This window comes from Centroberyx affinis, unplaced genomic scaffold (assembly GCF_046629955.1).
Source record: "Centroberyx affinis isolate AG114_WGS23_722 - 3 ecotype Tasmania unplaced genomic scaffold, CSIRO-AGI_Caff_v1 ptg003407l_1, whole genome shotgun sequence".
In the NCBI taxonomy this organism is placed as follows: Eukaryota; Metazoa; Chordata; class Actinopteri; order Beryciformes; family Berycidae; genus Centroberyx; species Centroberyx affinis.
The window spans coordinates 22803-40043 of NW_027281386.1; the positions used below are offsets into that span (position 1 = coordinate 22803).

At 46.7% G+C, this 17241-nt stretch overlaps 3 protein-coding genes across 4 annotated transcripts in view; 1 reads left to right on the top strand and 2 right to left on the bottom strand.

The window, feature by feature from the left end:
- Positions 1–12193, top strand: part of LOC139660866 (MOB kinase activator 2-like) — a 34897-nt gene extending 22704 nt beyond the window's left edge. For both annotated transcript variants that reach the window (XM_071539124.1, XM_071539122.1), the window contains exons 2-5: positions 3963–4123; positions 6826–6919; positions 9686–9810; positions 10162–12193. In XM_071539124.1, coding sequence (XP_071395225.1) covers positions 3963–4123; positions 6826–6919; positions 9686–9810; positions 10162–10481 — 700 coding nt within the window. In that variant the 3' untranslated portion in view covers positions 10482–12193. The remainder of the gene's footprint in view (positions 1–3962; positions 4124–6825; positions 6920–9685; positions 9811–10161) is intronic.
- A 625-nt stretch (positions 12194–12818) lies between these two features.
- LOC139660865 (ATP-sensitive inward rectifier potassium channel 11-like) lies at positions 12819–14031 on the bottom strand. Its single transcript, XM_071539121.1, has one exon. The coding sequence runs from the start codon at positions 13974–13976 to the stop codon at positions 12819–12821; it is 1158 nt and encodes a 385-aa protein (XP_071395222.1). The 5' UTR covers positions 13977–14031.
- Positions 14032–15382: 1351 nt separating this feature from the next.
- LOC139660867 (ATP-binding cassette sub-family C member 8-like) overlaps positions 15383–17241 on the bottom strand; it is a gene marked incomplete at its 5' end in the record, with an annotated part of 54864 nt that continues 53005 nt past the window's right edge. Inside the window, 2 exons of the mRNA XM_071539125.1 lie at positions 15383–15578; positions 16516–16578. Coding sequence (XP_071395226.1) covers positions 15441–15578; positions 16516–16578 — 201 coding nt within the window. The remainder of the gene's footprint in view (positions 15579–16515; positions 16579–17241) is intronic.

Sequence of the window (17241 nt, forward strand, 5' to 3'; positions counted from 1 at the left end):
CTTGTATGCAGAAGTGTGTATATGTGTGCATGTGTGTGACAATGTGTGTATGTATATGTGTGAAGGGGTGGGCTGTGGGTGAAAAGGGTGAAAGGTAGTGAGTAAAGTTTGGGGGGGGTGTCTAGATGAAAAAAGTGAAAGGGGTAAAAGAGAGACGGGCGGACAGACAGGGTCTAACAGCTGTCTGCTCAGTCACTCCTCAGCTCACTACACTGACCTCAATGTCACCCGACTATACAACCCTACTTCCCTATTGTTTTTATTGCAGATAAACACCAGTAAGTCTGTCTTCTCGCCACTCTCTCTCTACCTCTTTCTCTTTCATGTATAAACACACAGCAGTGCCAGGTGTAACGTGTGGACCTGCAGCTCTATGTGTCATCTTCTATCCTAAAGTAAACTAGATGTGAACAAGTTCAAACATCGCACATGATTTTCTCATGGGTCTTAGCAGTCCCCATGTCATTCCACTGAGCTTGACCAGGTCTGTGGATTGTGAGCCCGTACCACAGATGGGTTCCTGCTGGTGCCAGGCAGGCTGTGGCCGTTCCCCGGCCCAGAGACATGTGCTTGGCCCTGGCCTCAGTTCCCCTCTACTCCTGCCTTCTGGCCTGCCCTGATCTGGCCTGGTCTGGTGTGGAGAAGCAGGCATCTGCTGCCTTTTATGGCAAAGACTTGCCTGGGAGAACTTTACCAGGAACAGACAAAGCTGTGTGTGTGTGTGTGTGTGTGTGTGTGTGTGTGTGTGTGTGTGTGTGTGCGTGCGTAGTGAAGACAGACTATGTACGTATGAGGGGAGGAGTGCTAGCATAGAGGAAGTTTTCTTTATCCTAAAATAAACTAATGGCTCCAGAATTTCATCCCCCCTCCCCCCTACCACACAAATGTTCGCAAGAAGAGGAGGAGGCGTTTTTATGGAAAATGACGAAATTACAGAGGGAGAGAGGCAGGAAATAGCTCAGTGAAACAGAATGTTTTCAAAAGGAAAGGGGGGGGGGAAAGACCTGACTTGAAACTTTCACAGGAGCCGAATGGTTTTCTGAGGGGCTTACCAAAGCCTTTGAAAAGTTGTGCGAGCTGACGGTATCTGTGGATGAAGCTCTTTTCCCCGGTAAGCTCTTTCACATGACGGAACATGTAGCTCACAGCACGAAACCACACGGACCACATGAATCTGTCTCTGCTCTGCTCCTTATGAGCCGGACGGGGAGGGGGAGCACGATAAAAGAGGGGAGGGAGACGGGTAGGGAAGGAAGCAGACAGAGATAAGGAGAAATGAAAAATAAGATAAGACAAGAGCTGGAGAGACATCTTTATTAAAGAAAGGAACAGTAATTAAAAATGTGAGTAGAGGTCAGGGGATGAGGGAGATGAAAAGCGGAGAGGTCAGGATGGTGGTGAAGGACAGAGAAATGAAGGGGAAGGGCAGAGAGAGATGAAAAGAGAGGGCAAGGATGGGAGTGCGAGGCCTGAGGCTCCTGACCCTGCACAATAGACTATTTGGACAGGTGAGCCTGTGGCCACGAGGAGGAGAAAAAGAGGGAAAGAAATGCCTACAAGCCTAAAGGAAAGAAAGGTTATTGCAAAGGGGGAGAAACAACATAGAGAGGGAGTGCTGACTCAGAACAGGAGAAAGAGAGGAGAAATAGAAAGTAGACGGTCATTAATAATTAGCCAACAGTGTAATCTGTGGTGTCCTTGGTTTTAAATGAGGCCAAAACACAGCTCAGGTACTGCCTGATAGGAAGAGCCTAATACCTTGATGAATCATTACCCAGCAAATGAGAACATGAGCAGCAGCGTTGTGTGTGTGCATGAGTGTGGGTCCTTCAGGCCTTAATGTTTTCACGTGAAGCCTAAAGCCAATTTACAGCAGTGCAGCAGTGACAGATCAAGATCACTTGCAGAGGGGGATCTCAAACATTGTCAAAGTAAAGGGCTGCCGGCTGAGTTCCCCAGGCTTTGTATGCATCCACATTTTGACGTCCCTTCCCTTGTTTGCGGAGGTGGAAAGCAGGGCGACGCTTCCTGGCGAGGGGAAATAAAACTGCACAAGGCTTTTCTGAACATTGTGCTCTGGCCAAGGGGCCTCGTGCTCCACAGTCCTGTCATGTTTTGTAAGTGTTTATTAGTTCCCATGGATATCAGCTGGGCCTATGTCAATCTACCTCCTCCCTTCATTCCTCTCTCTGCCTCTCCTCTCACTCCCCTCTTCTCTTCTTTATCCCTACTCTCTCTGTAAATCTCTTTCGGTTATGATTCCTCCGGCTGCGTGCGGACTGCCTCTGTAATGCCTTTTTTCTTCCAAAATCCAACCGGCAGTCATTGTCTCTTTCCTGTAAACTCCAATGTCAATCTCAGCAGAAGCTGACTGAAACTGAGTGGGGTTTTGGCTACTGCTGGAAAACGGTGTTTATGATCCGCCGTCATTTATACAGTTGAAACTGGAGCTGCCGTCTTTTGGGAATGGGGATCTGGGAGTGTGACTGGGAAGGAAGGGGAAAAGCAAGAGCCAAGAACACATGGCTGGATCATTGTGTTTAGACAGAGGGTGTGTAGAGCGGAGGAGGGATGAGAAATGGAGATAGAGGGGGTTGGAGGAAGGCGGAAATAAGGGTCAACAAAAGCACAATAAATTCAGGGAGCAAACTGGAACTCCCCCGTCCTCAAGCAAACCCAAACAACAGTAGCAGAGCCAAGAGGGAGCGAAATGAAGATGTGGAGGGAGTTGGAGAAAAAGTACGGGGTAGGAGGGACTGAGCCATTACAGGATGAGGAAAGCCTTGAAAAGAATACTGATCAGGTCGGCTATTCTTAAGTTCTTCCTTGGCTGCCCAGAATTTAGATCTCAATGACGTGATGCTCAAGTTGAACCTATTCAGTTCTCAAAGTCATGAAGAAGGAAGCTCGGGGTGAACGGGGGGCCGGTCCAAACAGTCTGAGAGCAGATAGCATTAGCGTGTATTTGGTTTGATTGAACAAAGCCTGCTGTGTCAGACAACTCGGCTTCTGTTTATTTGTCTCACTCATGTATCGAGCCTTTCAACCTTTAACCCCAGATTGCACAGCCTCAACTGATACAGGCTGAGGGCAGGGGGTGGAAGAGAGGTTACGGCCCTGGAAGTGCAGGGGGAGTGTGATATGACATCCCCATGCTAAAACTAGCAGTGGAAGTACAGCGCTCTGGGGACGGCTGTCTGTGTGGTGACTCTGGGCCTAACGATGGGTCAGGGGTCAGGGTTGGGGGTCAGGTACAGGAACAGAAGACTCTCTGTATAGGCACAGGCCACTGTGAACCCAGAATCCCCCTCAACACCGCCCCACTACGCTGCCAAAGAGACGTGGTGACCCGTCGGCTGACCTGTGTGTGTGTGTGTGTGTGTGTGTGTGTGGCAGTGTGAGAGACTGGTGGTATAAGACTTCCTGTAATCTGTGACTTTTGTAATGCGTCTATAAGAATTAAGAGATTACATCAACACCAGCGGTTCTCCAGGTCTTGTAGATCCCTGGATCCCGGCTCAGGCTACTGTATCTACGTAACACGCTGTCTGCAAGGGCTCGGTTGCTCTTTCCATTCACAGTGCATTTAATGCATACCAAATAACCTCTGCTAACTACTCCTGTTCATCACGTGGAATTGCTCTACAGGACCTACTTGTCTTGATTTGCCCTCTGTGTTTGGTGTTGGCTCAGCACTTGAAATGATGCCTACTGGCACGACTTGAATATCTGGTTGGATACTGTATGTTTGTACAATGGCATCATGTAGGCCTGTCAGGACAATGCTCATACTAGCAGACCTGCTGAGAGATGTCTGGCATTTTGTCCAGTATCAGGTCAAAACAACAGATTTACCATTTACTTTTGAAATCCCTTTAACTTTGCCACTTGGTTGATCTTTGACTATCCCTAGCGCTTCTTTTGCATCTCTTTAACTTATCCTTTCTTCTTTTGCCTTGCAGGAAGTCGAAGACGAAGCCAAATGGAAAGAAGCCTCCGGCTGAAGAGAAGAAGCAGTACCTGGAGCCGGAGTTCACGAAAATCCGTGTGGTGGACTTCGACCTCAAAGAGCTGGTGGTGCTGCCCAGAGAGATAGACCTCAACGAATGGCTAGCCAGCAACAGTGAGTGACTGTCTGTGATTGTGGTGGTAGTAATGATAGAATACACACTGGTGGGGTAGGAGTTCAAACAGGCTGGATGAATAACACAAAGAGGAGGAGATTTTCCTCACATACACATCCGGAGGACGAGGTCCACTAGAGCCAACAAAAACCATTGCTATAATTATTCACTTAGTCAACCTGTAACTAGGGGTGAGCGATGTGATGATCTTTACCGGGTTTTCACCGGGTAAAATTTTGTCACAATTTGCCTTCTCATGGAAATTGTGGACATTAAAATATATTGTAGTAGCCTACAATTTCACTGCATAGCTTATTAATTTATTAACTTGGAAGTTTAATCTGGTGGTTGAACATCTTGCAAGTGCACAGCTAAAGGGACGGAGTTTTGATGCCTTCAAATGTAGCAGAATTGAGTTGAGCACACATGAATGACCCAACATTATTAGTATATTTTGTTGTTTGGCATTCTATGTAAGTAATTTGTATTGTTGTATGTTTCTGATTTCACTCTTTGTTTAACTTTTGGTTGCAGTGCATTATTGTTTTAAATAAATAAATTAAAATATCAGTTAAATAATGCACATTTCCACCTTCTCAGTCAGCTGCCTAAGTACAGAGTAACTCTATGCCGCTTGATTTCTAAGATAAAACCACGACCACAAAACATACTTAAGTGTAGAGGGTCAGTTTTGTTATTTCCAACCAAAAGTACTTGAATGCAAAAGTCGTATTTACAACTTTCAAACTTGGACGAAGGAGCTTTCAAGGAGCAGTTGAAGGCAGCGTAGTGAATTAATTGAGAGCACTGAAAAGAAAAGCTTGCTGGTGAAAGTTAATGGATGCTATTATGCTTGACCTAGCAAGAGATAGTTCCTATCATAACAGTTAAAAATGAAGGGCTGTAATAGATTGCTCACAGAGGTTGCCCCTCATTACGAATTGCTTTTCTGAGACTGTGATGCCACGACAAGTGATTGAAGATCTGTTCATACCTCAGAGCTCTTATAGATTCTTACCATTTCTTTCATTCATGACTGGAAGCTGTACGGTGCTTGTTTTGAAACTAGAAACAGGCCTGAAAACATACTTTGATCCTGATAGACTTTAAGTTATGCTTGTACTTGCATATAATAATTGTATTACTTTTTTTTGTTGCCATATACTTCCTTTAAAGGCTGTGAATGGAGTACTGTGTTTGACTTATATTTATCAGTAAACTGTAACCTATCCATAGAAAAATAAAATGAAAAATATTGATGGTATATTGATACTAATAGTGCTATCTGAAAATATTGTAATATATATTTTGTCCATGTCACCCGCCTCTTTGCTTTGTTACTAGTTTACTAGTTTGCCTTGTGTTTGGCAACTTGTCGCCCAAGGCAACTTTTCTTTCTGACTTATTAGAATTTTCCTTCAAGGATTTTGAATTGTTTTTCCAAGTCGGTATGCACTTGTCATCTGGAGACTATGTTCCAGCGGTACTGGAGCTGCAAGTCTGAGAGCCAAGTCCTTAACATGTTCCAGGCCTGGCACAGGCTTTAGACTGTTCCCAATAACGCCGTACACTGCTTCTTTTAACACAGTCTTTTACAGCCAACTTCAGGCTCTATTACACAACATAGTATTTTATTTCTTATTGAAGACTATGGTTGTCATCATGAGCGTCTTCTGTGGCGTTTTGTAAACTCAGTTCGGCGTGGCTGCTGGAGGAATATTCCAGATAAAGCAGCATAAAGTTCTGAGGTGCTTTATTTTGTCTGTCTCCCTGAGTTTGTTTTGGTTACGTATCCAAACCAGCCAGGTGCTCGTAGGGGAAAATGAAAAAGGGAGCGTTCCTTTTTTAGCTGATAAAACACTGTTATATAAAGCAGATGGGACATGTTTTGACCTGCGAATGCATTTTTCAGTGTGAAATTGGAAGTTGCGCAAGCTGGCTCGCATCGACTTGTATCAACCACTAATTGGTTGATACAAGCTTATCAACAGTGGATGGTTTTTTTTACACTGCTGCGAAGTATAATAATAATAAATTATTGCAAGCTTTGACTCCTTGGGTCTGAAGTAAATTATTGTATTGTTCACATTGAAAAGGATAAGGACTAACAAAAGGAACGTCACCATAACAGAAAATTTCAAATGTCTGGTATCAAACAAAGCACAATACTTTTTGACTCTGAAGGGGAACTTAATTTTCTGCCCTTCAGCGTAGCTTCATATATTGTTTTGGAGCATAACCGGGTGTGAAAGAGGTTTCCTTGTGGCAGAAATACCTGTTTTGGTTCTAGGTGGTTGAACTCAAATGCATGTCAGGGCTACAGCCACCTCCCATACTTCCATTTTTCTTGAGCACACTCACTGTTGAAAGATGTGATGGCTGACTTGATGGATTAGTGAGTGAGCATGTGACTGTGACTGTCCCATTGATCACAGTGCTAGATGAAAGACGGCATATACAGTAGCTTAGGTGAGTCCTCACTTTCCATAGGAGAATGTGGCGTGACACTAGTAGCCTACTTTTGTGTTCTGGCAGTAGTTTAGTTTTGTACTTTTGTAAAGATCCTGGCAGTTATTCACTCTAGGGCAGAAAAGTATTGATGGTGTCCTCTCTGATTATTTATTGATTTCTTATGTTAATAGTGTAGCAGCCTATACACACTGATTGACATGCTGTGTTTGTCTCTCTTGTCTCGCCACAGCGACAACATTCTTCAATCTTATCAACCTGCAGTACAGCACCATCTCAGAGTTCTGCACTGGGGACACCTGTCAAGCCATGACGGCCTGCAACACGTAAGTAATCTCCACCACTGTTGGTTTATTCATCGCTGTCCTGCAGAGTCCCATTGGTTTATTCATCAGAAATCTAGTGTCCCATTGGTTAATTCATCAAGGTATGCTTCCCCACTCAGCAGGAGAGGAGTCACAACCCAAGGGATGTACTTGCTTTCATTTGTCCGATGTTGGAATGTACAGTATGCTCAGAGTATCGTTAATCTGCGGCAGCACGCTGTACATTTAGTCCCTTGCCTGTGCTTGGTGCTGGTATCTTAAGTCCGGTGATGTCATTGCATTCACAACACGCACTTCCTAGATGGAGCGCTGTGATCAAACCACTCTCAAAAGAGGAGAGCATTTAAACGCTGCCAGTTTGTTCCTGTTTGTTCCAGCGCCAAGTCCGGCTCAGGGGGCGGGACGTGTCAGGGTCCTAAAAAAAATCTATATCTTTACTTGCCTGTGATGTTTGTAGAGGAATGCTGTAGGTGTCCTCATAGGGAGGCTGCAGTTTTCCTCAAAGGTGGTAATTGCTAGTGTCTGTCCCCCAGAATAAAGCAGGGCATACCCCTGCAGCAGTTAAACGCTGTTAAAGACAGTCATAACACCGAGTCCTATTCATGCCATGTTAACAGAGGGGAGGAGGCTAACTGTAAGTATTTATCCAACTAGTTTACCCTGTCAGGGCGGGGCGCCTTCTTTATGTGTGAGCCCTTGTCTTTGGAGAGAGGCCCCATTTCCCCTGTGTATACTTAAAGGCTGGAAAAACCAGATTACCCACACTTTTTAAAAACCACAACACACGCTGCAGTGTACTACACACTTTTACACACAAACACTCACACAAATGCACTGTGCGTACAGTCGCACACATACACACAGGCTGAAAATATGACAATGACAGCGGTTGTAAACAATGGCAGAGCCGTTGAGAAATGACACATTTTTGATAGATTGGCTGTCGGAGACGAGCATGTCACGGGTTCACCTCTTAGTCGTCAATGTATTTTTCCACTGTCACCTTAAGCTACTGCTGCTAACCCACACCCTGAGAAATGGAAGAGGCAAACAAATGGGTTTTGTCTCTGGCATGTGAAGTGATGTGACGGTGAACAGCATGTATTCGTTTGTACTGTGAGCTGTCTAGTGGGCTGTCGAAATAATGAAAGTAATGTCTAAATCAATAGGAATTACAGAATATTCAAAATCTTAATCTTTCGAAGGACTCACTGCTCAGCTACCCAGCACTCGTACTATCAAGGACTGACAGGCTGACAGAGTTTCCGAGGGGTAGGCCCACCGTCTGTAATGTCTGTGGAGTGTACCGTCTATGGGATGCCCCGGTACCCCGCCCTTCCTGTCTGTACAGGACCTGGCACCCGCGCTCCCCTCTCACTGACTGAGCCTCAGTCACAGCAGCGGCAATGCCCCGGCCCCAGGCAGAGCTCAGCACTATTTTGGGAAGAAAATGTTTCCATGAGCTATGAGGGAACGGAACCATTTGGTAGTTATTTAGACCCATTTTGTGTGGGTGGGTGGATGGGCGTGTGTGTGTGTGTGTGTGTGTGTGTGTGTTTGTGGGAGAGAGCAAGATGTGTGGTAATGTGCTTGCGGCATTCATCCACTGTATCTGTGTAACAGTGTTAACATATATGGCCATAGTTTCATGTCAGCGTTTCTGGGTGTGTAGAAGAGCAGGGGGCTGAGCTCGTAGTTTAGTCAGAGTGTCTTTCTCTCCCACACATACAAACGCAGACTAATCCTGTGTGAGTAAGTGTATTGTAAGAGTCGTGGCCCCGGCCCTGTGGTCAGTAGGTCCCCTCCTGCGTGGTCAGTTACGTGGACGCTTTACATTCCTCAGGATTTGTAATGTCTGCCTCCCAGACCCACACTCCTAACACTGTCTATCCCACTCGCCCGTGCATTGCTCAATCTGATGCCTCCCCAGTTCTGTTAAACGGTCAGCTCCCGTACCCAGGTGGCTTCACTAGCCAGCTAACAGCCGCCCGCTGCGAGCTCGTCTATCCCCGTGGTGTCTGTCGGCCTGCTAGCGTGACTAGCTTTGTGACACTGACCTGCTGTTTGACCTTTCGCTAACTATGATTCCACGTCGCCCGCCCAGAGCCTTCAGTTACACCACTCAGCTCTCTGGGTCAGCCCCCCTCCGGAAATGTTTGACCGGGAGAGGGACCGGCCAAAGAAAGGACCGGGGGGGGGGATCAGTGTCGCGTTACTCCCGTGACTGCAGGGAATTTGGCCTAATCAGGAAATGAAAGGTCCGGGGCAGGGGGTTCACTAAGTCCACTGGAATGAAAATATGCAAACATGATGTCTATATTAGAAGGTGTTGGTATGGGACACAAGAGGCAGATTGGAGGCTAGTATGCTAGTGTCTCTCTGGCCCGCATCTTCATACAGACACTAGTCATTCAGAAAGTTACTACATCATGTCATCTGGAAATTGGGTTTGCCCCGAATGAGGAAATAGGGGCGGCTGATGTCTTATAGCACACCTTTACTGTATGCCGTTTGTTGTGAATGAATCAGCAATTTTGAGTTCCAGGAAATGCTCCTGTCCTGTTGGTGTGTGAGCTGCTCTACCTCAACCACAGACATTCTTGGAAAAAGATTCACGATATTAATGAATTAAAGGAAACCATTCACAATTGTGAAATATCCGGTTCCTCACTCCCTCACTCACTGATGTATTTGAGCGTATACTGTGATGTTGTTATGAGAATATGGGAACAGGATTTGACATGTCCTCTTTGTCTTTCTCTCTAGAATATACTACTGGTATGACGAGAGGGGGAAGAAGACGAAGTGCACTGCTCCACAATACGTTGACTTTGTAATGAGTCTTTGTCAGAAACTGGTCACAGATGAGGATATCTTCCCTACAAAATACGGTGAGGGTCCCTCTGTGTTCAGGCCTGCAGTGCCTCTGTCCGAGGTGCTTTAGGCTCCTCTTGAGTATTTGATGAATGAAATGAGAATATAATGTACTAGTGCTGCCACCTACTGCTTCAGTTGGTGAAATCATGGACAGTGGGCAGTTCAGAGTCCTGTGGGGAAGTTGTGTGAGGGCTGACATAAACCACGTCTTTCTCAAAGTATGCTTGAACATTAAAAGTATGGTAGAAATTATTATGGTAGTTTACAGAAGGCCTTAGGAGTTTGTCTCCCTGATGGCTATTCCTGTCCCAGCTAAAACAAATAGTCTGTAAAGCTGTTTGGTTTTGTTTCCTTTTTCCCTTTAGGCAAAGAGTTCCCCAACTCGTTTGAGTCCTTGGTAAAGAAGATCTGCCGGTACCTGTTCCACGTGCTGGCTCACCTCTACTGGGCGCACTTTAAAGAGACGGTGGCTCTGGACCTGCAGGGCCACTTGAACACTCTGTATGCACATTTCATCGTTTTCGTAAGGGAATTCAACCTGGTCGACCCCAAGGAGACCTGTATCATGGACGACCTGTCCGAAATCCTCTGCACCCCCGCCCCGCCGCCGGCCCCGGCCCCGGCCCCCTCCGCCCCCGCCTCGGCCCCCTCCCCCTCTTCACAAAACCATGTGACGGAGAGATGAGCAGGGGCTGCGGTGACGCACCGGCCCCGGGGGTGATAGAAGATAAGATAGAGGAGAGAAGGAAAGACAGCCTGGCCCCCTTCCTAGGCGTTTGGCGCCAGCAGGACTTAGAGACCTTCCACTACCCTTATATTTCGCTACAACACCAACCAACCAGCCGGAAGGAAGGGGGGGAGGGTTTTCGGGGGTTGGGGTGGCGGGGAGGGGTTTGTCACGCCAGCAGGAATTGGCGTGAGCGTTCCTCCCAGGGGCAAATCCCTCCCATCTTCTCTGCAATTTAAACTAGGAACAAAAAAGTATGTGTATGTTTTATTTTAATTTTTGTTTTATTTCACTTTTATTTTTTTGTTTTATTCAGTTTTTTTTTGTTGTTTTTCTGTTTTTGTTTTTTCTCAGTGGGGGACAGTGTGTCCGTTTGCCCTTCGCCTCCCTCTGTCCTCTACCTAACATACAGTATAGGACGGGGGCTCTGCTTTGCTTCAACATACTATTGTACAGTGTTGTTAATGTGTGGAGAAACAGGCGTCTCTATTAACCTGCAGGCTCGTCACCCCCCCCTCCCCCCTAACGAGGTGGGAGGCGGCCTGTAGGTGCACGGCCGCTACGCTGGCCAGTAGGGAGCCACGTTACTGCCTGAGGGGGCGATACTAGCCAATCACTGTTTGGGTTGTTTATCTGGGGGATGATTAAAGCGCTTCCTACTCAGGACCTGAGAGAATATGTCACTGCTGCCAGAGAGAAGTTAGTCTCTCTCTTTCTTTCATTCTCTGTCTCTCTCCCTCCCTCCTTCCCCCCCTCTCACTCTGTCCCTCGTTCTCCCTTTTCACCAAACTGCTCTCAGTTCTCCATATTACAGACGTTGATCTTGTATAACTATAGTCACATAATCAGCTGGTGTATCCCTTCCTAACCGCCCTGTCCCAGAACCGACCCCTAGAGGGCAGTAAAGAGAAACAGAAATGGGGAGACAGAGAAGAAGATGAAAAGATTGTATATTAGATATTTAATCTGACCAGAGAAGCGCTACCATGAGACAGACTGGTGCCCGTGTCTGGCTTAGGGAGGTCGGCGGACACCTCTTCCCCAGAAATCAGAGCTGTTTGCTGGGGTTCAGCATAGCAGCAGCCCCCCACCACCACCACAAACCACCACCACCCTCCTCTCCAGCAGCACAGGAGAAGGACAAAGACATGAGGTAATGTCTGCAGGCCCAGAGAGAGAGAGAGAGAGAGAGAGGGGTGAGAGACGGAGAGAAGGGATGGTGCGGGGCTGCTCTGCTGTTTCTGTATTGCTGAAGTCCCAAGAAATATCATCAGTACTCCCAGCGCAAACTAAATCTCTTTTTTTGTTTTTGTGTCCCTTTTTAAAATTTGCTTTTTTTTAAATTATCAAAGAGGAAATTAGTTCATAAATAATAACAATAATGGTATCATTACACGTGTATAGAAAATGCACAGTCTGCTTGGACTTCACTGTACAAAGAATCGCAAGCGGGTTCCGTCAGACATAGCCTCTGTATCGAGGAGGATTGGGTTTATAATTCTCCTTTTTATTTTATTTATTTTAATTTTTTTTGTTTTTTGTTTTTTTTTGTTTGCAGGGTTCTTCAGTTCTGGCTCTCATTTTTATGTATTTTAATTATTAACTAAGTTAAAAGCAATTTAATATTTTAAGCTCTGCGGATTATAATCTAATAAAAGACAGAAATGCCACCCTGCCTCTGTGTCTTTTGTAAGAAGTGTTTATGGTAATGATGCTACAGGAATTAAACATGTTTATTGTGCTTGTTATCAATAAAAATGTCCCCAGTTGTGTTTTTAAACCAAATGAAATCCATCCAGGAGAGGAATGACGTTCACTCTGTTACATTAGGCATTCTCCTTTTATTTCCTCAAGACAGCATCATGATCATGCAGTCACTTTTACCTTCCAAAGTGCATTTTTGTAGAAGTATGCTTAAACACACCCAGACTATGGATTATCCCTCCATTCTGTAGTCACATGAATTATTAACTTGTACAACAATCACATTTTATAAACCTCATTCTATCTAGATTGTGCATTTTCAGACTGAGCACCCTGAGTAAATAGCTTTTTGATGCGTGCATACATCTTTAGACTGATGGGATGGAGTCAAAATTCTGTCCCCTGAACTCACTACTAAGCTTAGCAGTGCAATTTTATGTGGACTATGTGCTACTGGTATTATTATCACAGAATATATTATACAATAAAGGAATAAAATCCTTGCCATTTATGAATCCTAAAAACATAACTATTCTATTTCATTTCATTTTTGTACAAAATGCTGGCTAACATGGATGAGCCGCATCAGCATCAGCTGATGACGCTGGGCGGCTTGAGCAGCATGGGGGACCGGCGCCTTCTCACGGACGCCCGCAAGGTGACGCCCTCGTTCAGCTTATACTGAGCGATGCCGCCGATCTCGTCCAGTCTCTTGGCGCTGCAGCACGGTGTCGGCACCTTGGCGGTGTTGCCGAACTTGGAGTAGTCCACCGCGTACATGCCGTCCTCCTCGGAGACGGTGGGCACGAAGCGCTGCCCCCACAGGATCTCCTCCGACACGTAGGAGGTCCGGGCCTGCGTGGTGATGCCCGTGGTCTCCACCACCCCCTCCAGCACCACGATCACCTCGATGTCGTCGTGCTGCAGGTCGAACGCCGACAGCTCGTACAGCGGGCTGTCTTTGTCGATCACGTGGCAGATGATGAGCGGCGACACCAGGAAGATACCGTTCGTGCCCACCGGGTTGTCCATGTGGATGTCGATCTGGTCTAGCGGCACCACCTCGCCCTCCTGAGTGGTGGAGCGCCTGACCACCTGCATCCGCACGGTGGCGCTGATGATCATGCTCTTCCTCAGGTCCCCGATGCGGATCATGAAGCAGAGCTTGTTGTTTCGGACGGAGATGACGGCGTGCTTGCTGAAAATGAGCGTCTCAGCGCGCCGGTTGGCCTGCGCAGTTTTCATGAAGATGCAGCCGAGCATGATGGCGTTGATGACGAGCCCGACGATGTTCTGCACGATCAGGATGACGATGGCGGAGACGCACTCCTCCGTGATCATGCGACCCCCGAAGCCGATGGTCACCTGGACCTCTATGGAGAAGAGGAAGGCGGAGGAGAAGGAGTGAATGTCCGTTACGCACGGGACAAAGTCGTCTCCTCTCTGGTCCAGGTCCCCGTGCGCAAAGGCAATGAGCCACCAGATCATCCCGAAAAGAAGCCAGCTGCACAGGAAAGACATGGTGAAGATGATGAGCGTGTGGAGCCATTTTAAATCCACCAGAGTGGTGAAGACGTCCTGCAGGAACCGGCCCTGTTCGCGGATGTTGGTGTGCGCCACATTGCAGGTCCCGCTCTTGCCGACGAACCGAGCCTTCCTCGGTTTCGCCTTGAACTTGGGCTGCTGGACATCCTCGGCCAAACGGGTCAGCAAGTAATCCTCAGGAATAAGTCCTTTCCGGGACAACATAGCGCTCCCATACTACGCACTCAGGGCCTTTTGGCTTTGAAGATGCGCACTTCTACCTCTCTGTCCCGGTGAAATATTAATTATTTCCTCTCCTCCGGTGCCACTGCTTGCCAAACGGCGCTGGCCGGTGACGGCTCCGCTACAGCTGTCGGAGGCAGGCAGGCAGGGAGAGTCTTGTTGTCGCCCGTTTTCTGGAGGTATGTGCGCTCCTCACGTTGCCCCCTCCAGGTCAGGCGCTCCACCGCCGCACAAATCCCATGAGAAGATTCCTCATTCGGCCCCGCAGCTGCCGCCGTCAGTCACACCAACGACCGGGGGTAGTCGCGCCATGCCAACCGGTCCCATTGTGAATCACCCACCGGTGCGGCACACGCTCGCCATGCCCTCGGTTGTGAGGGGAAACAGTTGTAAAATCACGCTGCGGGATTATAATGGGCTTCTAAATTGTGTTTATCACCTTTGGATGAGAGCGCAGGCTTCAGTGGCGCAGTGCGCTCTGCCGCCGAGTCTGCCGCTTCAGTGGAGCTGGGTAACGTGAGATGGAGCTGAGGTGGAGAGAGCGTCCCTCCCTCCACTGTTGTGCCATTTCTGTAGCGCCCTTCCTCCGAGTTTCAATGAGAATGCAGGAGCGGGCCTGTTACGCATAAGGGAGACGCGCACTGGAGAGATAGGACCGACTCTTAAGCAGTAGTTGTGCAGCACTGTAGGCTATTTATAGCATAAACCACAGATAAAGGGTTAAACACAGGGCACTGTAAATAAATGATCCTCCAACTATTTGGTATACATTTCCCTGGATTTACACAGGAGTAGAAAGTCACAAACCAAATTTTGTCTCTTCATTAATCCATCCAGGTCATGTAGGGTTAAAAATCAGATTTGTTCCTTTCATGTCACTCATGGCTTTCATAAGGAATCTCTGTTATGCCCCCTGTGCACCACAGTAAGTCTGAATGAGCCAGCAAATTAGCTGTGGCATCCCCATAACTTCAGCAGTGTAACCTCCCTCTCATCCCACTGTGACACCCACAGTCTCTCATGGATGTCTATGGGGAAGATCAACATGTTGTGTTTCTGGCTCTTGGCCTGTTACTGCTGGACCAGCAATATGTATTTCTCAGCTCCCAGCCGAGAATTCACAAGTCATTTGAAACCTGCAATCCGCACATGACTCATTTGCTTTGTACGGGCCATGAAGTCTCTCACACACACACAAACACACAAAAACCCTTTCCTATTTCCATCACAGAAAAACATCCTCCCAATCCTGTTCCAAAAGCAACCCCAACAGAAAACACCCATTTAGATGATAATTTATGTGTTTTATTAACAAAGAATTAACATTTTTTATGTACAAATATAATACATGATTAAAAAATAAAAAAAGGAAAATATATTCCGTGGTACAATTGCACTTTGAATGTCTTCCTTTTCTCCTCCCTCCCTACGGCTCCCCTTCCTCTGCTACTTGTCGGCTCGCACGAAGGAGGCGAAGACGCTGTCGTCCTTCTCCAGCAGGGCCTGGGGCCGGTCGTACTCCAGGATGATCCCTCGCTTCATCACAATCACCAGGTCGGCGTTCAGGATGGTGTGAACGCGATGCTGTGCAGCGGAGGAGGAAAAGGACAGGCTCACTGAAGGAGAACGCAGCTCAGTTTCAGAGTTCAGACACGTTATTCCTAGTAGGATCCAATCTCTATTGTCAACCTGAACAATTCTCAAACAAAGCAAGACATCAGAGAGCAAAAACTTGTATGATTCCACATCTTTCACTAATACAGACTAAAACACTTACTGTATATTAGTTCACAGAGTCAATATGCTATTCCTAGCAACCTACAAAACATGAAATGAAACATAACCGCTGTAGATTTATATACCACTTATCTCAAATAGATCTTTTCGAGTCACTTTCACATCGAAAAATCACCACATACATCAGCCAGACGACTGCTTTGTTACATTAGAATCAAATCGGTGGTTATGTAAAGGTAGGAGCTGAAAAAAGAGCATCCAGGAAAATGTTCCTCTACAGTAAATACCAGAGGTTACAGAAGCCTTTCATGGCCTCATGGGCTTCTGGTTGCCCTTCTTGCTTCATGGTGAGGCTGTGGGTAATAGCTAAGAGGTGAAGAACCTGAACATTTTCGGTAATCAGATTACTTCAGCAAATTGATGAAATACCCTTAAGAGCCCAGATACACATGTTCCCTTGGAAGCCTGGGATCAACTCCCATCATGTTATTCTCTACTGCGTTTTCTCTTTCCTGTCTCATCTATCTCATCTTCTTTACCTTCTCACTTTTCTCTTACTCGTTTACTATAATGTGTAAAGACTACAAACTCTTCAAAAATTATCAGCATACCCTAAGGTAACCGCTCTGCCTCGACGCTGCATCTATCTGCAGTTTTGCATCGGTTTACAAGATTTGCATCAGCAATGCAGGATGAAGGTCAGAGCTCTTAGGGGGGGAAATGGGAGAGCTGCATGCGTTATATACGCAAAAAGCACTGGCACAGCAAAAAGGGAGATACTTACTGCTATAGTAACTACTGTGCGGTCAGCAAAAGCGGTCATCACCACTTTCTGAAGGATGCTCTCCTGTGGGGAAGAACGCAGAGGGAGAGGAGGATGGGTAAGACCAACTGAGGCATCCTCATTGTTACCAAGAATCGTGTGCAAAGAAGATGACCAGACTTTAATGTATGTAGTGATGTATGCCTCATTCACATAGATTCAATTCCTTTTACTGTAGAGCAGCACATAAGCAATGATCCCGTTCTGGGTTGTTTCCTGGTCTGAAAGCCTTTCTTTGTGCAGCTGGCTAAGAGCTCGACTGCCAACATCTTCCTCCATGCTGCCAAGAGCCGCTCATTGTTCAAACCTCTTGATCCTTAGATCTCAAACTCTCACCTCTCTTGTTCCTTATCTCGTCTGAGCCCACTAACTCTGGTGTCTCCCCCATTAAAAGCTTAACTTTATTCCCTTGAGGGCAGCAGTGAGCTAGTAACATCTCTCTTTGTGACAGGTCATTCAAGAGTTCAAGAGTGTGTGTGTGTGTGTGTGTGTGTGTGTGTGTGTGTGTGTGCAGCCAGCATGCACAGAAGAAAGGAGCTTAAGCAAGAAGCAGCCATTTGCTCACACTGCCTCCCCTCAGGCTCTTCTGAGGACTGGAAATGCTGCGAACATTTTCATTCCAGTCTTCCCAACCCCCCTTTCTCTTTCTTCTTCACGTGTCCCTCCTCCATTCCAGCCTCCTTTTCA

Bases quoted from the DNA above. Each gene is read 5' to 3' on its own strand.
- LOC139660865 (XM_071539121.1), bottom strand. From the start codon at position 13,976: ATGTTGTCCCGGAAAGGACTTATTCCTGAGGATTACTTGCTGACCCGT.